This window comes from Melanotaenia boesemani, chromosome 17 (genome assembly GCF_017639745.1).
Source record: "Melanotaenia boesemani isolate fMelBoe1 chromosome 17, fMelBoe1.pri, whole genome shotgun sequence".
NCBI lineage: Eukaryota > Metazoa > Chordata > Actinopteri > Atheriniformes > Melanotaeniidae > Melanotaenia > Melanotaenia boesemani.
Window position 1 is genome coordinate 20,636,135 of NC_055698.1, and position 27,825 is coordinate 20,663,959.

The 27,825-nt window shown below is 39.9% G+C and overlaps 2 protein-coding genes across 3 annotated transcripts; one reads left to right on the forward strand and one right to left on the reverse strand.

Annotated features, from left to right (window-relative positions):
• Positions 1-750: 750 nt before the first annotated feature.
• Positions 751-15,017, forward strand: efna1a (ephrin-A1a). 2 transcript variants are annotated; one of them, XM_041967242.1, is made up of 5 exons: positions 751-1,055; positions 10,615-10,910; positions 11,935-12,000; positions 12,661-12,756; positions 12,869-15,017. In XM_041967242.1, the coding sequence occupies exons 1-5, from the start codon at positions 937-939 to the stop codon at positions 12,994-12,996; spliced, it is 705 nt and encodes a 234-aa protein (XP_041823176.1). In that variant the 5' UTR covers positions 751-936; the 3' UTR covers positions 12,997-15,017. The 2 variants fall into 2 exon arrangements, with proteins under 2 accessions (XP_041823176.1, XP_041823177.1); XM_041967243.1 differs by having other exon boundaries at positions 12,872-15,017.
• Positions 15,018-22,358: 7,341 nt separating this feature from the next.
• dpm3 (dolichyl-phosphate mannosyltransferase subunit 3, regulatory) lies at positions 22,359-23,714 on the reverse strand. Its single transcript, XM_041967236.1, has 2 exons — positions 23,532-23,714; positions 22,359-23,442 (listed from the first exon to the last, which is right to left on the reverse strand). Exon 2 carries the CDS (start codon positions 23,412-23,414, stop codon positions 23,136-23,138), a length of 279 nt encoding a protein of 92 aa, XP_041823170.1. The 5' UTR covers positions 23,415-23,442; positions 23,532-23,714; the 3' UTR covers positions 22,359-23,135.
• Between the last annotated feature and the right edge of the window lie 4,111 nt (positions 23,715-27,825).

The following is a 27,825-nucleotide window of genomic DNA, read 5'->3' on the forward strand; positions in this document are numbered from 1 at the left end:
ACTAAATAACTGGAAAGGCTATATATAATGGGGTGTAATGTAATGTATGATGCTGTTTTGGCACCTGTAATGCATAGGCTTTTTTTACAATACGTTAGGGAGGTAGTAATTTAGCTCCATACTAATATTCTGGGATGTATTTTGGTGTTGTTGTTTTGAAGCCATGATGCCCTCTTTCCACTGTGGAAAATCCACTTAAGACACAGCAACAACAGAATTTGTAAGCTCAACTAATATTTATTTTTATATTCTGTGAACAAATATTAACTTTAGGTTGTTTTTGGTTTGTTTGTTTGTTTGTTTGTTTGTTTGTTTGTTTTATTTTGTTTTTGCTTTTTTTTTTATGTGTTGAATGACAAAAAACATGTTTTCTCTTCCCTAGTGATAAGATAAACCACCAGTACAAGTTTTAAAGGGATAATTCAAGTATTACTATAGAAATTGACCTTGCAAAATTTGGTATTGAAGTCATGTTTTAAATAAATCATTTTCCTTGATAAACACACATTTAATGTTTCAAGCACCATGCTGTGATATTGTAACAATCAAAGAGATTTTACAGTGAATGTTGTGGATTCATCCGTACATCCCCCTGAGATGTTGTGTGCAGAGTATAAAGACCTGGGAAGCTCGCGTCTCTCGGACAGCGCTCTGATTGGTGGCTTCTCATTTAGAGGGGCGTGGTTTAAGGCTGAATACGTTTTACAAAACCAGCCTCCACGCAACTCGAACGCTCATTCACTACGGATTTGACGAGTTCACTTGCTCTGTGCAGATTCTTTTTTCAGTTTTCTACAAACCGAATAGTTTTTATTTACAGCAACTGTGTAATTGAGCGTGCTGTCTTCAGGTGCGCAGACGAGCACTTTTCGGGAAACTTTTTTTTTTTAGGTTTTGCACAACCTGCTTGAGTTGTGTTTTCCCCTTTCTCTCTGCATGCCTCCACTCCTCTCCGACATGGATATGCTTTGGATTGTTGGCTTCGTTGTGAGCGTCTGCGCCTGGTTTGCTTCAGCGGAGCGGCACAGCGTCTACTGGAACAGCACCAACCCAAAGTGAATATCTGCTTTCATTTGAGTTTTCCCATGCTCAGTTCATCCTCACTTTCTCATTCCTCGCTCATTTCTCTAATTGAAGAAAATCCTGATTATTATTATTATTATTTGTGCATTAAAATTTAAATGAACTCTTCATACACTGAATTGTTGCAGCGCATGCATATTCAGCCAGGATGTTGTGATGAATTTACGATTGGAAGCAACTGGCTGCCGTTGACATGATAATGCAAAACACTTGGAAGTCATGCTCCCTCCCCCTTACTCTCTTTCTGAGCCTGTTATTATAGTGCTGTTTAGCTGTAATTCATTGACTAACCTGTTCAGATTTAATCCGTTTTGCAGTCTGTTTGTACTTGTGTTGCAAGATTACCTTTTATCAGGTTATATCATGTATTTATCTTTGTAGATTGGTGGTTGGGATTTTAAGCAATTGATGCTTTGAATGGAAGAAGGAGGCTTTAAACGTAAATGTAGGGGTTTCACGGACAGACAGCTGCATGTAGCCTATTATTTGGGATCAGTGCTTCTGGGGAATGTGGTTGCAGGAAGTTTTAGTTTTGCTTTTTTCATTCATGAGTTGACAACCTATCTATCGGGAATGAAGGGTCAAATTTTTCCTCGGTAAAGGTTATATTTTCCTTGTTAATTTTACAGGCTTGACTCACAGCAGAATGTGTTGAAATATCTGTTGCAATATCCTCCCCATCTCACAGAGAACTCTAACCTCTGGGTGGAGTGGGAGGTTGCTGTATCCTCTAAATCAAAAGATATCACATGGGGTTGTATGTGAAAGTGTTCTTATTTCAGCTGGTAAGACGAGTAATAATGGTGTAGGACAGAGACAGAGGAGGTAAGTTGAAGCCTGCCCAGTAGGTCACAACATGTGGGAGAGAGATGGATTGCTCAGGGAGGAGAAATTGGAGCTCAAATCGTGGGGGTTAGGGGCCATTTGGAATAAGTGCGGGTCAATTAAGAGTATGGTTGATGATGGCTGGGGTGAAATGGCTCGGGGTTTGAAGAGGGTCAGGTTTGCGCTCCACAAACAAACTTCTACATGCACCCACACACATAAACACACCCACTGACACACATGGAAGGGCAAACGCAAACAGACACCTGGCAGACAATCACTCAGTCACACCGAGAGATGCCATCTAAATCAATCAGTGTGGGGCTCACACTCAAACATTGAATGTTCTCTCACAAGCTTACACCCAACCACTTTCTCCCCCTTTATCCTCCCATGTGGCTTCAACTGTGGGTTTTAATATTCTCAAAGTCCGTAATTACAGTGACAAAGCTTTTCTCTGAAAACCGGAGTAAAGTCAAAGTCCCAGATGGAGGGGCGTTTTGTTGTTCTCCTGCTTGTATATATCCTGGTAATACATCTTTTTTGCACTTGCTATTTTTTTCCAGATGACTCCGCTAAATCTCTCCCTTCGGCGAATCTTAATCCTGGGTTCATAGAAAAAGAAAGAAAAAAAAAAACGTAGACTTTTTTTTTCTAAATATTTTCATTCAGCACATTTCATCATTCCCAGCAATCTCCTCTCCCCTTTGACCCGTCACTTGATACAGTGTGTTGACATCCATCATTTCCCTCGTGGTGGTCGCTTTTCCTCCTACTGGCCCAGGTTTGTTGCACTGTCCGTTATTCAGAAAGCTGTCATTAATCAAATTGATCTCAGATTGATCACTTTGGTCCCTGTGGCTCAGGCCCATTTCCTTTTTCTCAGCTTGTTTGTTGAAGGATCACACACACACACACACACACACACACACACACACATACATTTGCACAGTTTCCCAGCATGTGGGCACACCTCGGGGCCTGCTGACTTTCAAGGTCGAGTCTGCTTGAACTTTAACGACTACTTTGTTTCAGCATGGGTAAAATCTGTTCCAACAGTATTTGCGTTTCAGCACTTTCCTACATCTTACCAGTCGGTATATTCCCAACCTTTGTTTCTGATTAGCAACAGCCTAATCACCTACAAGCTTCGCTTCCCAGAAAGACGCACACTAGTGTTCCCAATCAGCCTGGTTTGGCATGCCAGTGTGTGAGCAAGGTTTTTCATAAAGGGAGTGTCTCTGAGTATGAGCTTACTCACTGTGACTCACACACACTCTCATGCACATTAACCCAGTCATACACACATACGCGAGCCACATGGTTATAGCTAATAACATCATCCTAGGAGACCTGTGTGCTGTACAAGTGCAGTGTGAGGCAATAATCTATTCTTTCACTCCTTCTTTCTTCCTTTTCCTTTTTCTTTGCTGACAGAGCATGAGTAGACCTCCACCTTCACTCTTCACCCTCCTCCTCTTCTGCTTTGTACCTGTCTCCCTCTCTCTCCACCGCCTCCCTCTCCCTTATTTTGGCCAGGTTCCCTTTTCAGCTTGGTTCTGTGAATCTTTTAACTGTTTTGTGCCTCACTCGTGCAAATAATCACTTTTTTTTTCTCAAAAACTCATTCTATTTAAACTTTATTGTCTTTTAGTTAGCTTGTTCAAAATCTGAACTTTCATTGTGCTTTTATTGGACCATTACTAACCAAGAATCTTTTTTTTTTTTCATGTTCTCTCAGCTCAAAAGAGAGTTATTTCTGGTATGTTTCACCCTCATGAAGGATTTTCTTGGTATTTATCCAGTTAATGTGGCTGTTTTGTGATTCGTCCCATACAAATTGGAGGAATGGTCTTCACAGTGGGCCACAGAAAGAGAATAGTAACTGGTGTGACTGATCAAGGGTCAGAGTTCACCATGTGATGAAGTGGCACGGCCTCTATCAATCTGTCAGTCATTCTGTCACGGCGGTGGTCCCTGAATACTCGCTGCCATTCAGGCTAGCTTCTCTTCACATAGTCATGGCTCTGCCTCTGGGAAACTCTTATTCTCTCCCCCTCCTGTCTTTTCGGTCCCCTTCGTTCCTTCTACAGCTTTTATCTCAACATTACAAGCTGTCCCTTTTCAGTCTATTATTTCCTCACCTCCAACTCTGGTTCTCAGAGAAGTGGGGGAGAGGGGAAGCATGCTAAGAGGTGTGGAATTTTTTATCGTTATTGGCACCCATGGTGATCCGTCACAAGGCACTTTGCCCTTTCCTTCATGCTTTTTTCCCCCTCAACTCTTTCCTTTTAAAGCTTCCTTCTTTTACTTTCTTATGAAAAGCCACTCGAATCTTCTGAGCAAAAGGGTTGTATTTACTTGAACACTTCCCTGTCTTTCCACTTTTCTGTTCTTGTGTGGGTGTCCCCTATGATGTGTCTTTTTAGAGCAGTGGAAGCAGTAGAACCAGTCTGAGAACTCAAGTCAGCAAAAGAGGGAATTTAAACTTAAGAGAAAACAAATGGAGTGAAGGTAGCAGCGTCTGTTTGCCTTCTGTGCATGTGCCCGCATGCATGGTTGAGAGATGAAAGATTAGATCGGGTAGGCACATTGGCGGGTGTGATTAGGTAGGTGTAATAGAAAAAGGATTTCTGTGATTTCCAAGTAACCTGAAACAAAGTTACTTTCCTAGAAAAAAGCCTCCACGTCTCCCACTTCACTTCCTAATCCAGCCGCATACCCCTCCCCCTCTTTTGGTCTGTGTTCTTTTCAGAAAATTCCTAAGCCTATCCATCTTTGTCTGGAATTGTCTGCCCCCGTGCCCCTCCCAACACTCTTAATCTGGCTTTGTAATCTGTCTGGTAAATTCAATCTGGGGAAAATATTCAGAGATGGCAATCATCTCTTTCATCCTCAATGGCCAGTGTAAGGTGTTGACTTTTCCTATCTTTACAGACTTGACCATGTTGACAAGATTTTTTTTCCCCTTATTTTTCTTCCTGCTCAATATTCTCACTCGATCTAGCTGCTCCAGAAGTAGTAGGGCATGTTTTATTGACTGCACCAGATAGTGAATCAGGCCAAAGGTTTTAACTTCCCGCAGGCGTGCTGTTGGCATTGCCAGAGTCTGCACACTGTCTGCTGTGTGTCTCCTGCAAAGTGCTGCACTTCCTGTAAACGTATTTTCCCGGGAAAACTGCGTATCCTGTCTGCACAATAAACAATACATTTCTCACACACCAACACACGCAAGACCATAAAAGTCTGAATGCAGGAGATGGTTGAACTTCCCAGACTCATATGAGAAATGTTTCACGGGTGAGAATACTTAGATCAGCTGTGAGTAATTGTTTTATGAGGGATGTGTTCAACAGTGGCAACAGTATTTAGGATCCATTTTCCGTGCCTGTCCAGTGGAAAAATCTTTTAAATGTCTGTTTGGATTCACCTCTGATGAGTGTTACCCCAATGAACCCGCTGGTGTTTCCCTGAACTCTGCCCGTCCTTCTACCTCTTCCTTATCTTTGCACCAGACTTCCCCTGCTTCTTCCCACTGTGCACCTCTACTCTAGAGTAATTTACAAAAAAAAATCATAGAGGAAGATAAGCCCCATACGGGTGCAGATTCATGATTACGGTACATTTACTTTCTCATGATTTCAACCCAAGAGTGTGTACGTGTGTCCACCCCAGACTTGTTTGTCAAGTCTTGGTGATACTCGGTAAACTAACAGTGTTTATGGGTCTGAATGAGGAAGAATCAGCCAGTAAAGATCAGATATTATCTGTGAAAAGAGCCATTGCATTTGTTTTGTTGTACAAATACATACTATTGTGTATTTCTTTTGCTTTTCTTCATTTTACTTCTTTTGTTAAAAGTGTAGATATCATTTATAAACATGTTCTCCACATAAAAATGTTATCCCTAGAGGTGAGTTGCATCATTTCCATTACTACAATTAGATATTGAAAATCAAGCGCTGTGCCAAAATGAAAGTTTTAGTTTGTAGAAATCTATTCAGTATTTTTTTTGTACAGATATTTGCATGCTGAGAAATGTGATGTCAGTTTTGACTTTTCTGATTTGGCCACTTATGATAAAAAAGGCTCAGGCGACAACACAAGGCAGTTGGAAAGAGCATATGTATTCATCTAAGCCCCCTTTAGTCCAGAGGAGTCAGACAGTTATTTCTCTGTAAGACTTTCGTCCAGCATTTTCACTTAACTGGGTGGCAACAGGAACTCAGCTAGATCAGCCAGGGACGCTGGCAGAATGACCAATGATGCAGACAGGCAAAGGTTGAATGGCAGACAGGAGAAAGCTGATTGAGATGGATGACTGAAAGTGACACAGAGCAAAGAAGGAAGACTAGAATTATTATGTTGAAAGGGAGAAGCCAAAAGAGTTGGACCTCATCTGTTTCTATGACAACCCCAGCATGACCACATCGCATTGTGCTTGGCTCTGCAAACAGTGGGTCAAAAAGTTGCATATTTGGAATACCACCAGGACAGGTTGTGATTGGTTCAGCAAGTTTCTGGATGGGGGAGGGATGGAGTTGACATGGGGATCTGGTTTGCTTATCGAGTGATGAAAGATGGACAGAGAGTGGGAGGGAATGGCCGACAGTGATGGATGAATAGATAAATGAATAAAACAACAGGAATTTAAGTGATAGCATTAAACAGCTCAACTTAAGCTTTCACCATTCTCTAAAGTGCCACGTGATTTTCACTAAGTTATTTTGAAGTGAACTGCTCCCTTGTGTTTGGTATCTGTCATTTTTCTCTTAACACCACTCATTCCACATTTTACAAGAGGTAATATCCTTCTCTGTTTGAGAGCAACAGTGGTTGGAAAAAAAAGGTCCTACTCTGCTTGTGCCACCCCTTCCCCAGCCATCAGCCCCCACTCTGGACCTCGCTGTCCACTCTAAGCCCCTGTATTAAGCAGGGTCTGGTGCTGATGAATGGACTCCAGCACTGCCTCTGCTCCACCCAATAATCCCGGCTTGTACGAGCCGATTAGATGGTCCCCCACATTCTGGTTCACTCATCCATGCGGTCAAACAGTCAACTTTTGGGTCATGTTTGTGGCATGTGTACAACCCAGGCAGAAAATAATGTTGCTTGTGTTGCCAGAGCGGCTGTATGGACCTCATAGAGATGGGAGACAACTTTGTAGATTCATTGGTCAGATCTTTATTTTAGATTAGGTTTGGATCAATCTTTTAAAAGAACAATTTTTGTCATAACATCCATCTATGAAATTTAAAATCCATAAAACTCCCTCTTGCTGACTGTCCATATATAAAACTCCAGTGCTGGCTTGGCAATTGTCCGACCTTTGATCCACATTGTGGCCTCTTCGCCTCAGAGGTCCAACATTCCACAGGGTGATAGAGCACAGAGATGAGAAGGTGATGGATGGATGAAAGGAGAGGATAGAGGTTGAGAAGAAAGAAAAAGGCAGACCAGAGAGATTAAAGAAGAGAGATTAGGCTCCTGCTCCCGAAGAGCTTCCAGTAAATCAGGAACTCCCTCTTATAAGAGGAGGAAGAGTAGCCGGATACAGTCTGTACCATATTTTTCACCAGACTGTGAGCTTACACATCTGACCGTTTGACATTCTCTCACTGCTATCATCGCTGTTCATTATTGGCCTTCATTATCCACCTTATCATGACTGAAACACACTCCCAGATTCCTCAGAGCTCTAGAGAGGCTACGCATACACGCACTCAGATATAAACAATCCCACAATTAAATGTATCAGGGTGAGACAGATACCCATGCAAACAATGCTTGCTGCATGCCGTAGTTCCACAAATCAGCCTATAATGGAGAATACCACCAATCTCCACGCTTCAAGCTCGGCCATGATTAATTGAAGGTATCCTGGTATGAACAATAGAGTAAATCATTGCAGTTCATTTACATAGACAAGGAAAAAGTCTGGAAGAGGGGAAAAACAAGAGACACACACTGGTTTGTGATGGAAGTGTTCAAAAGGTGGCAAGGTTTGACTCTGTTAGCTTAACGTTTTAACACAGAAGCCAGCACTCGCTTTGAAGGGAGTTACTCCAATCAGTTAATTAAGCTGATGATGTGGAACGTTTCAATGCAGAGGCGTTAGAGGGGAACAAAAGGCAGCAGGATAATTAAATCTATTTTACCATTAATAAAAGGCACTAGCCAGCCTCCCCTGGTGCGCATTCAGCGACTGTTCTCTCTGCTAAGTGAGCTACTCCATCAGTGCAGGCACATTGTGAATAGAGACACTGTATGAAGCAGTTGCATTGATAAAGCAACTGTAGCACTCACACAGAAACATTTAGTGGGAGAAACTTCAAAAGCCAGCCCCAGCCTGGGCCCTTTGACCCCCCTCGCCCACTCCTATTCATGTTTCACCCTAAAAAGGGCTGGGAAGTGGGGAGCAGGAGGGTATAATTACCCCCCTCCAGGGCAATTTTAATACCCTTTTTTGTGTTTTAATTGCACCCCCCTCCGACCCTCTTTTGATGAACACACCAGGACCATACCTTAACCAGTTTGTAATCAGAGCTAGGGGTGAGGGAGGGATTGGGCGAAAGGAGTTTGTTTCTGTTTTTAGTGTTTGCAGAGGGATGATAAGTCTGTCAGGCACAAACAGACAGCTCTTGTTGAATGGTGTTATCGATTTAAATGGAATTGAAAGTAGCGGCGCGGGGGGGACACACACTTAAGCACCAATCTGGTAAGCAGAGTGTGGCAGGCAAACTGAAGATAAGCACCAAGCTTTGTGGAGTATAGCAAAATGATTATTGTTCTCCCTCTCCAGAAGTTGGCTGCCACACGCATCGCTATCAGCACAGTTTAATAGAAGTTTCATCAACAAACTAAACAGATACTTGTTTTCAGATGGGGACGTGCTCCCGCTGTAATGGTGTTACTGGCTTATCTGGTCATTAGTAGTGAGGGAATGCAGTCAGGCAGAGATGAGTAAACTGATGGGGGAAGGGAGCCAAAAGGGAAGCAGGAGTCAGGGCCCGGAGTTTGGAGCCACAGCGTCTATCCTATTACCAGGGGGAGACCCATGGCAACAAACAACATCACTAACTAATGAGCGACTGGTGCCTGTGCCCTTTGATCATTAGCCACACATATGGACCCTGTCACACAAACACAAACTCCCCCCAATTGCTACTAGTTACATTTAAGGAGTTTTATGAGAAATGCCACAATTCACAGAGAAAAACCTACTTCAGTGGTAAAGGTGTCAGCTTAACACCCTGCAGGCTTCTCAGTACTAATAACTCATAAGATTTGCAGCTCAGATTGTCGGCTCCTCCTGTTTGGGCTGGTCTATATATATATGCATTGCAAAAACAGCAAAACCCTATATTATACACACATTCTCCCTGTGTACTGTGAAAATATTTAACTCTGTCAAACATCATCGCACTGACAATCCAGAACTGTAGCAGATGGTAAACTGATAGGCATCACTCGGGGAGCTGTGCACTAGGGGAGGAGATGCGTGTCTCTGTGGGTTCAGTAGGTGTAAATAGTAGGTAGCTACAGCTTTAGGTTGTTGATAGATGAGAATTACTGTGAAGTGTGTGCAAGTTTGTGTGTGTTACTGGTGGTCAGCTACTGCTTCAGGCTGTTGATAGATGGCTTTGGCTGAGAAGAGAGCATTAGCTGTGACCTGCCCCTGGAGCACTCAGTAAGGGGGAAGGAGACAAAGCTGAAATACCTTTAGTGAAAATTCCCTGGAGATAAAGTTATAATATCTCTGAAAGCAAACCCAAGTGGGAGAGTGGGAGTGGGAGTCATGGATTGTTTAAATAAGGCAAACTGCTTCAGAGTGCATTAAATTGTTATTTAACTAGTCTGAACTTTTTGAATCTCTGAGATTGTTTATGTGCATTGATGCAGAACACAATAAATGCTACTTTGGTGAAAGAGAAGAGGAGGAAGTTAAGTTAAAGACTATCGTAAAGAGGGCGGAGGAGTGAAGGGAGGGATGTGGGGAGGACTGGAGGGGAGACAGTCTGACTGTCTGTCTGTCTGTATTTGTAATGAGAGGGAATGTGATGGAAGAGTGTTATAGACCATCACCAGACTCGTGTTGTATGTGCCTGCTCATTTCATTCTAATGAATGGGTTAGAACACATGTGACATCCATGTTTCTTTCTTTTATAAACTCTGGTGTGTACCATTCACTGTTTAGATGCATTTTTCATTGTGCATTCTGCTACACTATTTGTGGGAGTGTTTGTGTAGCCCTGCAGATGTCAATACTCATCTCCTGTCTTGACTGGCTAACTGACTACTAATGTTTCTTTGTAAACATCATTCAGCTCCTGGGGGACATGGGATCAATGTGCACTCACTGCTAACTCTCAACAAAGCAGCAAACAGGAGCTACTCTGGTCTCAAATTCATCCATATTTATGTGCATGTTCTCTGCAGATCACATTTTCCTCTGTTGTTTTCCCCTCCTAATTCCACTTCAGCACACACATGTTCCCATGCAAACATTCTCTTGTTGTCCTGTTTCCTATCCCCTATCCTATACTCTCTGGCCTTTCCTCTGATTTCCCTGTTGTACGGCAGCATGCAGCCGATCAATATATAATCTCAGGTTTTGAAGCTTATATTTATTACTGCTCCGATGCTATAACCACAGTTATCAGTCTCCTGCTAATCATGTAACCTTCCTCCATTCTTCTCCACAGGTTTCAATGGGACAACTATGCTGTGGAGGTGAAGCTCAATGACTACCTGGACATCGTCTGCCCCCATTACCCTCAGGGTGAGGTACCACTGCTAGATGCCGAGCGCTACGTGCTCTACATGGTGGAGCGTGAAGACTATGAGTCCTGCAAGCCCCAGTCTTATGATCAGATGCGCTGGGAGTGTGGTCATCCCTTTGCACCCCACGGTGCTGAGAAGTTCTCAGAAAAGTTCCAGCGTTTTACTCCATTTACTCTGGGAAAAGAGTTTCGTCAAGGAGAAAGCTACTATTATATCTGTAAGTCTAACTGTTGAACTCAGATTTGCTGCTGTTTAAGTTTGGTTTTCTAATAGTATTTTGTATCATGGTAACTGCACTTTAAGCTAAAAGCTAGCATATCAGAATGGTTGTGTCGACATGCTAATGTCTCCTCATTTCCAGCATCTTATTTCAGCATATCTAAACTAAAAGAGAGATTGAACAGTATGCAGCTAATTTCATGACTCACAAAGAGGTAGCAATACTGAATGTTTGTGAGGTTGCAGTGGATATTTTTTTCAGTTGGAAATCCAAGTTGACAATCATTCTAAAATTTTAACTTCATCTAAGAGCTGGTTTGACACACCTCACATAAGGAAGTTGCACTTAACTCATATTCCACCATTTTTAACCAATCAGAGCTGATGCTGCTTAAAGAGATTTTTTTAATGCAAGCTTATTCTAGTAGACCCACAAATTACACTATGAACCTGTAAATGAGCACAACACAGGCTCCTTAAAATTTTGTCAGAATGATGACAAAATGCCAAGATCCCCCAAAGGGGACATTATCAAATTTCATTGCAAGATATTTTGCTAAGAAATATTAATGTTATTCTAGAAGAAGAAAGTTTAATGACAGTCTAAATTATTCATGGGACTAAAAAAATATCTAACATTTTAAAGACAGTGTGACTAAGGAAGTCTCTCTTCAGTAGCTGGGAAATTCTGGCACACAGTAGCCAGCTCTTTGAAGCAGATCATGAACAGGGGTCGGGATGTCGGCTCAGTTTAAACAATGTTTGTCCCGTTAGAATGTGCACTAGGCTCAAACAGTTTTGTCACCCTGACCATGGTTGTAATTAGATAAACGGCAGGACAAGACACACTTTGGCTGGTCACAGATGGGCTCCTAAGGCTTTGTCCTTGAGTCTTTCTGTTGCCAAGAATTAGAGTGAGTGTGTGTTTGTATGCGCGCATGCATGAAGGTGGATTAAGGGGGTGGATAAGTGCATTAGTCTGGATGTTAATGCCCATGTTGTTGTTTCCCTCTTCTCTGCAGCTAAACCTTTGCACCACCATGGCCAAGAGTGTCTCAGACTCAGGGTTGATGTCATCGCAGCTGATGGTGAGTTTAGTCACCCCCTTAAGGCCCATTTTTGCTCAACTCAGAACATAGATTGCACAGACGGATGGACACTTTTGTCCGTCTCCTTTATCGTTTACATGGTTTACACCGTTTGGTCCGTTTTTGGGGGCCTTATGAATTCGTCGCTTGATGTAGCAAACAGCGCAATACCACCAGAAACTGCGGGGGCAGTGTTGAGCAGTATAGCTGACATGCAACCAGCAAAAGGAACAAACATGAGAAGAAGAAAAAGAAGAAGAGGAACAGGAGGAAGAAGATGACAAGTGCAATAGTTGTAGAGATGGTGGTTCGCCACATGGCAGGAGCTTTTGAAGAAAGGCTGTGAGTTTGTCAGGCACATTGGTTGGTTGCAAACAACTTACAGTGGTGCAATACAGCCACCAACCACTGTCTTAAACTGACATCAGAATGCGGACGTGAGCTCTGACTGCAGCACTGCCCACTAGTGGATGAATTGACTTAAAAGCCATGGCAATGTAAAAGATGCATGGAAGTATGAGAGCGACAACGTATGACAATGTTTATAACAGAAGGGAGCATAAATGAGCCTTTAGATAAAAAGGGAATAGCGCTGTCACTTTTGATAGTTGCGGGAAGACCCCAGCAGAGTACTTGATAGTGGTTCTCATTTTCTTCCAGGCTCTCAAGAGGCCAGAGTAGCAAAAGGAGGCACGGGCGGGGCTGTAGTTGGAGCAGGGGGTGGTGTTCACAACCCCTCCAACAGACTGCCTGCAGGTAGGTTGACCAATCCTTTATCCTTTCTAATTATCTCTGACTTTAAGACAATAAAGAAACATTCCGGATTACAGTGGGGTCTAAACTAATGTCTTTGTCTACTATCTTCAAGCAGATGACCCAGTGGTAATCCTGCCTGATGTCCAAAAGAGCAAACGGACAAACTCTGCAGTGGAAACCACATCGCTCTCAGTCCTCTCATTGCTACTCCCATTTTCATTACTGCTTTTGTTGCTCTGAGAGTGCATGGAAGGAGTCCTGTTGGGAGGCTGCTTAGGTTTTTTTCAGGGACTACAATGAAGACAGTCTGTGGGGTTGTAAACCACTGACTTAAAAACCAATGCCCAGTGCTGGCCACAGGGAAAGACTTTCAAAAGCTTGTAAAGTACAGATGGACTCACTTGTTCAGCATATGCTGAATAACTGAAAATGCAAGACAAAGTTGTGGTGCTTTGTCTTATTTTTCTGAAGATGACAGTATTTTTTTCCCCTTTTAAGACAAAGCTCTTTTTGAGTTGTATTTTTTAGGGGGAGGGTTCTCCAAAAACAAACCTCTTTTGAAGACTCATCCCTTCATAGAAATATGAAGAACAATCAAGAGCAGACTTCTACTTACCTAATGTCTAATTCATATTTTTAAATGAATCGAATCAGCATTTATAAGCAAAGTAATCTCAAACCTTTTTAGCCAAAGATCGGCCCCTCTTCATCTTGTACATCATTCCACCCCTGAGCATTGTGTACCACTTGTTGTATTGTTACTAGATTATTGAGTGAAGTTGATGTCTCAAGTGATTACTTTATCTAAATGTAGCATTTACAGACACGGGAGCTGTTCTCATGACTACCATTTCTTTGCAGACCATGTGCTTATATACTGTAGCACTAATGCTGCACAGTACAGACAACACACCCCACAGACACACAGGACATGAAAACACACTATATTATGTTACGTGTACATTCTGTGAAAATAATTTATGGCGTTTGCAGCTGAGAGGTTTTACTGTACATACCTTGTGCTCAAGAAATGAAATGTTTACTGATGGCAAAGGGGAGGGTTTTTTCCTCCTCTCCCCTGGTGGAGGTGGTCCTTGTGTGAAAGTGAATATATGTGTGTGTTGAACTGAGAATCAGAGAATGTGCCTGAGCTGTAGAGCGTCTGATCGAAAGAGTGCTGAGGAAAAATGTTGTGTTTTTTTTTTTTTCGTTGTCGTTTTGTTTTTTTGTTTTGTTTTGTTTTTTTTGCCAAAAGCAAACACTGAGATGTTGTGTTTATTGCCGAGAGGCTGGACTTCTCTGTATGTTTGTTCTTGTCCCTGTATTGGTTAAAATGTCTGACATAAAGAGCTGGTATGAAATCTTTAGTGCAGGATTCAACCCTGTTTCTCATGATACTTTGTTGGAAAACAAAGATATACTTCTAAAATAAAGTAAAGTAGTAGGTTTAGTTTTAGATTTTTTAGAAATATCCTCACTGATTCACAGCAGAAAAGACACAGCATCAAATTGAGTTGCCAAGCTTCACCTGACAGGCTGGCCAGAACGACAAAGCACAACAGTGTATGACTAAAACTGAAGTCAGTCTCCTTTTTACCTAAATATTTGTTGCCTGATTTTGTACATGTGTAAGTAAAAAAAGTGTATAATATGTGAATATGTATATATAAATATATATAGATTATATTAAAGACCAGTTTGATAAATATGATAAATGTGAAAAAAATTCATGTGAATTAAAAAACAAGGATATTTTTTGAAAACCAAAACTGCTTTCATGTGATTATTTGTTGTCATGGCAATATATCTGGAGGAGTGGCAGTACATTGGTTGGTCTTTGATTCTAAATTAGATGCCGCAGCAACTATAATATGCAATAGCATGTGAGTATTAAAGAAAAGATAAGGCTGTCCCTCCCACCAAGCTCGTGGTTTATAATGAAGTCAATTTAAAAGTACTGGATGGATTACACTTAACTTAAAAACAACAAACTTCCTTTTTGTCTTTCATCTGATGCCATCCTCAAGGTAAAATACTAATTTAGGGCCAAAAGAGAGAATATATTTGAACGAATGAATGAATGAATGAATTTAGTTCAAATGAACGAACGAGAAACTACATACAAAAATAAAATAATGACCAACAAAAGAAAAATAATTAGTGCACCATCAAATCATAAGGAAGTTCAAAAAATGAAAAAAAAAAAAAAAAATCATGTGTTTTTATTTAACCAGTGAGTCTCTGGGAAAATGGAAAGTAGACCTGGTCAAGGATGCAGCCATGTAAAATCAAAACTAAATACAAATATATATCGTTTATGGATATTAATGGATATAGTGTTTTTAGTTTAACATTTCTTTAGAGAAGCCCAGGGAGCATTCACCTACCAACCAATAGGAGATGCACAGCTGATAACTACTGGAGTTAACAGAAAAGGTGCTGAATTATTCTAGGAGTTTAATCTGCCAAGTTTTAGATTAAAATATACCAGTGTTGTTGTCTAGGAATGGTCAGAGATGTCCAGACAACTAAATCAGATCAAATACAATGATGAGTGAAAGATTTTGCATTTAAAATGAAACCTGGAGAAGCATGATTTGCTGAATTGAAGCTCCTCAAAGTGGAGGATGCGTCCGAGTACAGGATCACTAGAATCAATCATAGAAGGTGGCTTCCGGAGGTGTTTTTTTTTTTTTTTTTTTACATTAAATGAAAGCTTTTCGTCAATCCCTGGTAGCCTTTCTGCTACTTTAAAATGATGTGGATTCTCTTCTACTAAGGATGCAGGGCACTAAGTAGCCCTTAGTAGCACTTCTTATAGAAGAACAAGGGACCTATGTGAGTGAAAGAATGCAGCAGAAACTGGTGGAACAGATGAAAAATAGGCACACAGCTCCAGACAAGGGATATATCTCTCTTAGAAACCCATCAGGTTACCTGATGTTAACAACTCTACAAGTATAATATTCTTTATGACAACAGAAAAACATTTGAATCAAGCATATACATGGTTAAATTCACTCCATGTACTAAAAAAAAAAGACTACCCCTTTCAATAAAATGAGATTACTCTTGGCAAGAGGTTTTTTTTATTCTGAGTTATTATTCTTACAATTTATGGAGCAAGCATCCATGTAAACAGAACTATTGTAGCCTAATAATGCAAGATTTCACTAACTCCTCTTGAATTTATAGAATTTACTAATGCTTTAACATACGTTTCTTTTTACTAGGTCATATTTTAGCTTTTCTTCATGCTTTATTCGTGTGTGGGAAAAAATGTGATAGATTGCACACATGTCACAGTCTTTAACTGTAAAACACTGCTCCAGGAAAATAATTGGCTCACACCTGTGCACACAAAGTGGGTGGGACTTTATATCAACATTATTGTTGTAAGAGAACGTTTGAAGCACTTTTGACAAATGACCAAATGGGCTGAAGTGTTAGTATGATCAATAAATCATGGTGCAGACCTGGAACAATGTGTTATGTCTTCCAAAGTGCCTGCATCTGAGATAGAAAAAAAAAGCATTTGCAAATATTATAGCTTTAGTATTCATCTCTGTGCTAAAGTAGAGCTTCAGAGAGCTGATAATATCTCAGTAAACTCTTAGTGGAACACTGAAAAACAGTAAAAGAAAGTCTGAGAAAACTATAGTGACTCTTAGTTTTGTCTCCCACTGAAAGTGGAGTGTTCAACCTTTTCTGATAACTTCCCAGTAGTGTGAGGAGCAAATGGATTACCACGCTTCTGTTGCATCTATACGACTGGGGCATGCAGGATCATGCACAATGTAGAGCGTGTATTTATCAGCATCCAGCCACAGCTCTTCGTCTTTGGTTAGACTCTGTATGAGTAATGTGGTAAATATTCATGACAAAGAAGCAACATCCAAATTTCCTAGCTTCATCCTGGATAAAATATCACTTTCCCCTTGGAATAAGGGTGATTTTTGTGTTAAAAACCTTCCAGGAAACCAAACCCATTTCTTCTTTTGATTAGACCGGAAAGATCTCCCGGCAGCTAGTATCACAGATAATGGCTCTAACAAACTAATGTGACAGGGGACAAATAGAATCAAGGTTAAAGTAGCTTGATAGTGGAAAATCTACAAAACAAAAGGAGAGAAAGGAAAAAAGTCCAGGCCATGTTCATTATTACAGTTTCTATGCACACAACCAACACTCACACACCTCCATTTTCCTCAGGCAGAATACTTTGCTTGCCTCCAGGCAATATGACAAGCTATTGTTCTCTTCTCTCCTTCTCCTGCCTCTCCCTTCCCAGGGGAGCTTTACGGCCGTGACAGTAAAAACAGCTGTAGCACCAAAAACTGGTGCCACAGCTTCACAACTCCCCAATGTTTTCAAAGAGATGCCCATAAATTAAGGCTGTCAGATAGGGCCCTTAACCGCCCGACCCCTGGAGGAGGCTCCACTGAGTAGAGGCTCGTCAAGAGGGAACAATTCTTTTTATTTACGTACTTGTTCGACATACCAGCTTGAGTAAATGTGGACAGCAAGTGTGAAACCTTTAGCGCTGTAGTAAACGTTATGGGCTGTCAGGAGATAAACATAGAATGTAAACATGGAGCACAAATGCAGGGATACTGCTTATGCAGGCTTGGAAGTCTAGAAACTACATCATTTTAAAGTGAAATCACAGAAAAGAGAAAGGACAGACAGGTCCAGATATATTTACACACTAACACAATGCTCGTTTTTGTTGTTACCAAAACATATTTACTTAAATAAGGAATTTATTAATATGTAGGCACTTTGAATTTACATCTAAACCAAACTAAGGGTTTACAGTTATTTAACTTGTGCAATAATCTTTTTTGGTGGCTCAAACTGAAATCAGGTTAATGTCATTGCTGAGTATTCCACTTCTTTACTGTTCCTTTAAAACCAACTTGTTTCTCTGTTTGTTGGGATTTTCCATCTTTACTGTGAGTAGTGGCCCTGTGATGGACTAGTGACCTGTCCAGGGTGTAGCCTACCTCTCAGCTAGTGGCTGCTGTGGGTAGGCTCCAGCAAGCAACCCTGGACTATAATAAGCAGGTTTAGACAATGATTGGATGAATGGATGGGTAGACAACTATCCAATCTACTTTGTGACATTTGACTGAATCTACAAGGACAGTAAATGAAATGGACTTTTGAATTAATCCAACTGCTTCTGTCTTCTTCTTGGGCTGTAAAGTATTGTGGATGGGGTGGCTCAGTAGGTAGAATGGTCATCTTGTAGCCTGAGGGTTGCCGGTTCAATCCTCAGCCTCTATCTCAGTTGAGCTCATGTCGAGGTGTACCTGAGCAAGACACCGAACCCCAAATTTCTCCTGATGTGCCTTGCGTGGCAGCTTCAGCCATCAGTGTGTGAATGTGTGTGTGAATGTGATGTATATTGTAAAGCGCTTTGGGTAAATAAATGGCTATATAAATACAGACCATTTTACCATTTATTGTTTTGGTTAGCACTGTCACCTCACAAAAAAAAGTTCCCCTTTGAACCTCAGCTGGGGCTTTTCTGTGTGGAGTTTGCATCATGTTCTCATCATGCCTGTATGGGTTTTTTACAAGTAGCTCAGCTTCCTCCCTGTTTCTAAATTCTTCTTAGGAGTGAGTATAAGCAGTTTTTCATCTCTATACATTGGCCCTCAGAGTGACTGGAGATCCAACTAAATGTAGTACCCTGCCTTTCTGGCAGCAACTGGGATCTGAGTTCCTGAAATGGATGCTTCTCTGACAGTGACCCAGTCAGTCAATGAAACCACACTACCTACACATTTTTTAATTGATAATATAGAATAAGTATATCTTGTTCCAGGTTGTTTTTTCCCCATTATTTTGATATATTTTGTGGTGTATTATGTGTATTTTCTCATGAATTCTTTTCTTCGTGTTAAACTTGGATAAAGATATCCTGGAGAGATGTTCTTTACATTGGAAACGACCCTTTGATCATCAAAACTGCTCTGCAGGGTTTCTATACTGCAGCTTCATGCAATAGCACCTACAATAGAAGCTACAATTCAAAGTAGATTTAGCAAGACAGCTGGTCCATCTCTGCATCTACAGGCCAAGTCAAATCGCCAATCAGCAGGACATATGAGGACCAGTCTCTATTTGCCTGCTAGCATATGTTCCTACTCACAAGAGCCAGGAGTATCTGCTTTACATGACCTCTGGGAGTTTACCTAATGTTATTGTAGCTATGTGGAGCATTTATAAGCTGCCACGCTGCCCTGAACGGGACCCTGTGTCCTGTAAGTATCAAAGCAGCTGTTCATGAGCAGTACAAGCATAACAGACTGACCCATAAGTGACTTTCATCCTCTTTAACATCATTTTCATGCAGTGATATGTACTCCATGTTCATATTAAATCGCCTCTTAATGTATCAGCGTTCCTAAAAGTGCCTTTAGTGGCATTTTCTGGCTTAACGTGTTAAGCATTAGATGACAGCAAGGTCAAATGAGGCGGATAGGGAGGAAACACCTTGGTTATGCAGAATAAACTGGAACTTTGGGGCCAATCAGGGCACATTTTGGTCCTCTGCCATCGTCAGCGGTTGGATTGTGGTCTCCTCTTCCCGAAAAGTCCTGTCAAACACTGTCCCCACTGCCAGGGTCAGCTGTCTTGTTCCAGCTCATGCTTTGGTTTCCTGTATGCGTTATTTTCCCTTTTTTAACCAGCATTCAATATTTCTGTGCCTCCAATTAACCTAATCTGTATGACTCTTAATTCCATTTGTCATCATGTCACATATCTCATTGTATTCACCCTTTCTATATGAAATATATCAGACCTCCCCTTCCAACTCTGGGCCTTGATTACTGACTCCTCTCTTTCTGTCCATCTCAAGATGGGTTTGAGGTTTTCCCGTGAAATGTGTGGGTGGGGAAAAGAAGTTTTTTTCAGTGCAGAGAAACGATAACCCATCATTTTTTAGTCTTGGTTCTCAGCCTGTTTAGATGGATTTTCTTCCACCAGTGTCACTGAGTGTCTCTAGGTCTCACTGGGGTGATACTGCGGGCACAAACTGAAGGCCTGCCCTTCTCACTGTCTAAATCCCCGTTAATCTTTTTTTCTTATTTCTCATCTCCTCTCCCAATTTAACCTCTCACCTTACCTCTTTGGAGTAGAGGGTGAATAACATGTAATTTTCCTCAGTTGTAGTTTAGTTTGTTGAGTTTGGTTCATTTTTTCATAATACCCCAAATCCTTTTAGTGGGTGACAGAACTGCAGGCAGGTCACTTCAGCAGCTGGATTATTTAACTTTGGAGAAATGCTGTTGTGATTCGTATTACATTTAGTAAGGAAAGGCATTTCCTAAAAAAGTAGTCATCTGGATGGCAGCATATCTCATTCAACGATGTGTCAGTTACTCATGTAATGTTGACTGTTACACGCCTAAATCATCATAAATGCTTTATTTGAAACAGTATTCTGGTAATAAGCAGGATGTCCCTCACTATTTTAGCCTCAGTGATGCTGCATCCATGGTTTATGAGCATTTCTGAGCCAAAGCAGTGATTGCAGCAACAGAAATGTGTCTGAATGTCCATAGCTCACAGGCAGCATCGTTTTAAAAACAGTCATGGTTTTCAGCCTTGTTCTAAGTGAAGAGAACCATCTGGATTTTTTCAATCTTTGAATGATGTTATGTATTATTGATGTGATCTTAATCCATATTTACTACTAATGACTCAACCTCTCTAGGATGCTCTTTTTATACCCAACTGTGTTAGTGACTTGATGCAAAGTAACCCAAGAAGCAACAAGAGCAGTTTTAATTTTCATCACTTGGTATTCCAGTCTAGTCCTATTTTTAATGAAATATGGGATGTAAACACTAACATAACAATAGATTCTGGTTTTGTTCACATTTTTGACAGCATACTGACTTTTCCCCTTTTTTGGAAACAATTTCAGAGCAACTGTTGATCAGCCCTTTGATCAAAAATGAGTTGCAAGAGTAAATAAAACTAAACACACCTGTAAATGAAAAGCTCATTACTGCCCAGGAAATTAAAAAAAAAAACACTGCATGTTTGAGAAATCACTATGAGCCTAAATCTTAACTTAGTATGACCATGTAATAATCCTTGGTATCCCTGCAAGAACTATTAAAAAAACAAACTGAAAAATTAAGCATTTGCATACATGTAAAGTTCATGCATATGATGCTACTGTCTGCTTTAAAATCTTCACAAGGCATAAATCTTGGCAAGGTTCTGAACAGTTTGTGTTCTCCCAGCATGTTTTGTATGATGTGTAGCACTTTGTGGTTTATTTCTATAAAATCTTCTGCCAATATAAATTTCTTACTCATATCTCACATATTTGAGGTAGTTGAAGCATCACATCCCTGCTACAATGCCTCTTTTAACACAGGTCACATCATTCATGCTACATTTTTTTTTTCTGTATTTTTGCTTTAGCTGGTAATAATGGTTTTTCCACCCATATAATGGGCCTGCAGCACATGTTGGTAATTCATCAAAAAAAAAAAAAATGTCTCAAAAATTGAAATATTGAGGGTTTTTTGCTGAATCCTTTTCGTGAAAACGTCTAGAAGATCCGCAACTCACAGAAGTTTGAAAAGAATACTGCCACTCATCCACTGTGGTGATGGTGGTCGGCTCGTGTTAGCTGCAAATGAAATGCATAGAGGTTTAAAGAAAAATAGCTGGAGTATTTGAGGTCATTTGCCTTGGCTTTTGTAAACATCTCTGTCTCTGCATCAGATTACATCTACTTAGACTTGCTATTATAAAATGCTATAGTCTGAGATGAAGCTTATGTACTGTATGTTTGCAATAAGGGATTAAAATAAAGGCACAAAATGCTTGTATTATTATACAAGCTCTGCATCTAGGCCTAAAATAGTGTTTGTTTTTTCCTGATAATCTATAGAGAACGTCTGAACAGATGAATGTCTCCAAAGTAAGACTGATGGAAGGAGAGAGACAAAGAAAAGTGACTAACTACCATATCATGTGGCTACAAGTAAGAACATCCTTCACAACTGGGGGAAGCCTTTGGTGTAATTGCCAAAATAGAAGATTTTCTGGTAAAATAACCAGTTGTCTTTTATCAAGTCTGCTCTAGCAACATCTTGCATAGGTTCATGTGGCATGACGTTGCAAAGCATGATGGGATCGCAGCCAAGCAGAACAAAAGACAGAGCTTTCACAGAGAGAGCTGCCAACTCTTTTGCATTTGTTCAGAAGTTATGGGAGCTTTTGAAGCTCTATAATGATGCCTTTGGCAAAGATCTGCTTTGTTTATATACAGCAGGAAAAATGAGCAGCCTTTTATGGCTCATACAAAAGAACAGTAACTGCCAACATCAAAACCTTCAGTTACACACTTAGTTTTTTCCTGATTTCTGGATCAAACATTTGCAAATGCAGAACAGAAAATGTTGTATAATGTATATTTTATGTTAACTTCAACATGGGACAAAGGAGACCTGTCTTTTACAAAGAGATAAGCATTAGGTGTGTTGGTTTTGGTTGGAAAAAGAACTGCATCGTTGAGCTATAAACATAACCCCTTGAAGTATTGAACCCCTTCACACAAACAGACATTTAGAAAACAAATTCCAGTTTAATTCATTTTCAGCATTACCTTGAGGGAAGACTGATTTGAATAGTGGAATGTACACTTCTTTACAGATATAATCTAAGTCCATCTGCACTGAGAAGCTCTAACATGCAGACACATGACATGGTCCAGCCTGTGCTGCATTTTGGAGACGAGGAAGACAGAGCATCTAAGAATAGTTACAAACTGACCTTTAGGCTACTTTTGTTGGCATTTCAGTGAAGAGCAACTCATTAGAGATAATGAATGAGAGAAAGAGATACATGACTGCCTTACAGATGATGATTGTGAGTTAAAAACAGCATGACCACTGTATTTCAAACCAAAACTACCATCATCCATGTTGACAGTTTAGATTTATCTGCTTTAAGATGAGTTACTCAGTAAAACCATATTTTTACTGGAGAAGTGACTGAAGAAACTAGGATATACTGTAGTTCAGTTATTTTAGCAACAGTAAGATTACACTGTTCACTCATATATAAGTAACTCTCAAAATACACCCTTTAAGTCATTAATTTATACTTTTCTAGACTTTAAAAAGACATGACAGAAGATATGACTGTGTGAATAGTCACTATGATGTATGTTTAGACCACAACTGCTGGAAATGATGAAGTGGTTGTCATTTTAGGGTTCAAATTTATCCATATGTAATGCTTGAAGTAGCTCCAACATCAGAGGTGTAGCCTCAGTGTGTGATAGCGCTCCGTGCTTTCTTCTCAGTCTCAAAAGTTTCTACATTGTCTCTTTAAATTATCTACATCTTCAAACCCTTCTTCCTTAAGTCCTCTTTAGCTTCTTTTATCTGCTGCTGGAGCTCTTTCGCTGCGTCTTCGCAGTCATTAAAAGTGGCCACGCGGTATCCCACCGTGGCTAGGGAGAAGCAGCCAAATGACACCAGAAGGTAGAGAGGCATCGGCCAGGCAACTTCCTTGTACGTCTGCGGAAGGCTCAGTTCCAACAGGTCGAAAGTGACCAAAGCCCAAATTGCACCCAGCAGCGACACGCCTGAAAGCCACTGCATAAGCTTCGTCATGGTAAAAGCTGACGATTTTCACAACAACCTGTCAAAAGAGACAAAGCGTTTGAAAGCTGTTCATTTCGCGCTAACACATTTAAGTAGCAACGTGCTAACTATCTAGGTAATACTTACGAGGATGACTAACAGTTGTATGTTGATGTTCAGAGTATATCAGGTATACCAAGGTAATGAAATCTGTGGAAATGCTGAAAAGTATAATCAAAGTTTTTGTCCGTAAATCTTAACACAGACAAGCTAATCCTAGATGTTTACCTCCTTTCAAACGCCACCTCAGCTCTGCGCTGATTAATGACGTCACCACCCACGGCGCATTATGGGAAATGCAGTTGTTATGTTTCTTTTAAAGAGCGAAAGACGAACTAATTCGGAGTAAAACATTGACCATTACAAAAATGTACAACCCTTGACTATTGCGTTTTAAAAATTCATCTTTATATGTTACCTTAAAAGACAACAAATTTCTAATTTGATTAACTAAATACAACTTTAACCTTCTTTTGCTTTTTTTTTTTCTTTTTCTTCTTCTTCATGACATGAAATTATAATAGGTATTTTAAAACCAATATTACACTATTATTTAAATATCTTAAATATGGAGAATAGGGAATAAATATGGAACTTGACAAAGTCTCTCAGTGAACAAACACTGTGAAGAAACAATGGTGAGTCTTCAGTGAAAGACTATGTCAAGTGTCTTACAAAACAGAAAGGAGATCATTCCTGTTAGCAGCCATCGCCGTCTGGAAGAAGGTGTTAACCTATATTTGATTATAATAGTTTTTATTAAAAAAAAAAAAAAAAAAACTAGTACAACATTGCAATTTCCCTCTGGGATTAAAGTATTTTTCATTCCATTTATCTTTATTTTACAATATATGTGATAATTATGGAGTAAAATAAAGACCACAAAAATTATATAATTAGAAATAATTAAAAGATTTAAAAAATGACAACTAAATTAATTAAATCATTACCAAAAAGTGATTAAAAAACTTTTTTTTTATTGCAACAGTTTTATCTAATAATTCTATATAATAACATTTATTTTCATCCCTTAATTTCTCCATATTCTGACTAATCCCTGGTCTTCCTGTAAAGCCAGAAATTTAATTTAATAAATTACTTAAAATAAATATGCTTAATGACCTTTTTGTTATTTTTTAAAATATTTTCATATTTTTATGTAGTGATATCTTGAATGTCACTAACATTAATGTATTAATTAATAATGGTGTACTGACTTAGTATTACATTTTGTAATTCCTTTATTATGTAGTTATTGTCCACTGTAGTTGAATGAAAAAATTTAAGGAGGTTTTTTTTTTTTTTACTCTTTTCCCAGTAAGTTACAATCTTTTTGCTGTTTGCATTTTTCATCAAGGGTCTCGTTTTCTAATAATTTCACAACAACAGTAGCACTCAGTCACCTGTGAGAGAAAACAGATTATTTTAACTAAGCCTTGTGATCCCCCACCCCCTCCCCAACACATTACACCACAAACTGTTAATCCATATCATCATCTTGATTTAGCAAGGCCATGTTGAAAATTAGATAACATTAGCATGCATTAAAGGGTAGCTTTTAGCTATCCGTAAATGTTAATGTTTTTTCCTAAGTGAAGAATCTAACAATAATTTAATTAAAGGCCATTGGTGTTTGATCTCAGTCTCTCTTTCAGCATTATGGGCCATGTCTTTTCATTCAGGGCTGTGAACTATACAAGTGTAGAGGCCACAGATATCTCCAGGGTGAAATCAGTAGTGGGAGGAGATGTAAACAGTATTCACTGAGCTGGGGTAGAGGGATACACTAAACAGCAAATGAGAAATAAACATCATTCTTTAGAGAAAAATGGAGAGTTATTCTTAGGACGGTGGTGTTTATGTTTGTCTGCATTAGTGTTAATAGTGTGAGTGAAGATCTACGCGTCTGCCAGTGGGGTGGGGCTAGTTTCTTATGTTTATGGAGACTCTGATATACAAGACTGGAGGATAGTCTGTGTGTTCGGTTCTTAAATATAGAAATCGAAACTTGTTTTTGCCAGCTGGCATAAACTTGAGAATGATGTTAAAGATTTGTTAAACTATAATGCAACAATGAAACTGAACATGAGTTTTTGTTTAAAAAACATGTTGTCCAGAAACAACAGAATGTCAAGAAAACAGCCCTGGGGAGGGAGTGGAGGGGTGGGGCATGGGCCACCCCTTTAAAATGAAATTCTGGCAAACAGTTAGTGTAAACTGACCTTTACCTGGGTAAACCCAAGATACCCAAGAGCAAGTGAGTGCTACATGTAATGTATATGTTATATAGATATAGTATATGAAGTATAAGTGTTTGTGCAGCGGTGATTGAAGCCATGCAATCATCCTAAGTAAACAACTGTCGATAACAAAACTATCATTGGTTATTTTCTTTTACAAACTTTGCTTTGCTTCTTACATTAGATGTCCACTTTAGTTGTAATAATCTTTTAATTCTTTCCTAAAATCTAGAATTTTTTTTTTTAAAGTCTTGTATACGTGAAGAGCCACTCTTTTCTCCACCTGTTCCTCTGCCTGACTTTCCAGTAAAATTCTTCTGAAACACCCTTCTAAAATGGAACAAAACAATCAAAAATATGGGGAAAATGCAGAAAAGAACGTCATCAACAGCACGTAAAAGGCAGCAGTAAAAATGTTTAAAAAAGATATTAAAAAATAATAATCACAAAAAACATAAAACTTAACAAAACAGAAAACAGAAACAGTTTTGAAAGTACAAATAAACTTAAAAGACATCACAAAATACAAAAAAAAATATTTGTTTTCTTTACTCTGGGAGAGTTGAAAACATGTATAATTCCTGCCTTGCTCTAACTGATACAATACAAGAGACTGAAAGTGTTCAACATGTGGATGCACTTAATTAGATGTGATATGATACATATCAACCTGGCAAGGTCAGGTTGCTCCACTGCAGTGACACAAACTGAATCCAGGTGGGATTATCCATGACACACAGCATTGTTGCATACATCATAGCATGTGCTGTGTCCTGCCTGGAATGCATCGGTGTGAGCAGCAGAGTAAGCGTGTGTGACGCTCAGTGGGAACGGTGGAGCTGGCTTTTCTCAGTGTATCTCCCTGCCAGCTCCTGTTCCGTTCCAGTACTCAGGAAACCTGTGCTCCAGCCGAGAAGGCCTGGCAGACAAAACACAACAGCCTGCGAGCGGGCGGGGTATGAAACTGAGAAAATGGGATGGAGGCACTGAGACTTAAAAAGGCAAAGAGGGACATGCAGAGTAAAACAAAACAATACCAAAGATGTGGAGTACACAAGAGAGAGGGGGTAAAGCCGTGGCATCAGTTATTTTCATTTGAGAAATAAAACCAGAACCATGGGGAGGTCATGGCTTGCATGAGAGGGAAAGCTGAGAGGAGCAAGAATGAAAAGAGGTTGTGGCCAAGTATGTGGAAGAAAGAGGAGAGGGCAAGAGAAGAATGAGTGGAGAGGAGGGGAGGGAAATCAACAGGGTACAGCTTCAGACGGGGTTGAAATTAGGGGATTTGCAGGTGCAGCCTGAACAACAGATGACCTTTAATGGTGCATTAAATCCAGCTGTTACTTATACAGACTTTTCTTCTATCCCCCTAACACCTTCCGCTGCACGACAGCATGCGTGCTGCACCTTGATTCCCACAATGTGGAGAGAAAATATGAAGATAGAGGAAAGCAGCAGTGTAGACAGAGGGAATGAAGCCTGAGTGTGAGAGAGACTTGTGTAGACAAAGCTATGGTAAAGGAGATACACAATCCTCAAGAGTAGAAAGAGGAGTGACTGTGAGATTCCAAGCAGAGAGAAAAGATAAGAGGCTTAGATAAAACAGGAAAAGTGGTAATGGAGAGTTATGTTGTTTCTATCTCTCTGGCTTTGTCAATATTAGTGAAGTGAAAGGTGCTGATAAGAATGTTGACTACTAAACAGCTGTCAAGATGTACCTAGATAATAATTGCATAATATCACAAGCGTGTGAAGCAAGAGCTTTGAGACTTTAGGTAAAAGAGAGTGAGCACTGTCAAAATGCTGCTTGAGATAACAATAGAGCTCAGACTTGAAAACAGGAACCCTCTGTTTCCTGAGCTGGAGACCAAAGCTGTGTGTTTTGTTGTCATTAGATGTGAGTGTAGATGTGCATAAAGAAAGGAAAGGGTGACTTAAAGTGTGTCACCATATCCTGTACAGGAATGGTGAAGGAACAAGAAGCAATATATTTATGTGATGAGTAAGGTTATTTCAGTAAATGCCTGGCAATAGCTAATACACCTGGTCAACCTCTGTTTAAGAAAGACATTATTGTAAAATATGAAGCTTATTCCAGTCCAATTTAATTTAGTATTAATAATTTAGTATTAATTATTTTT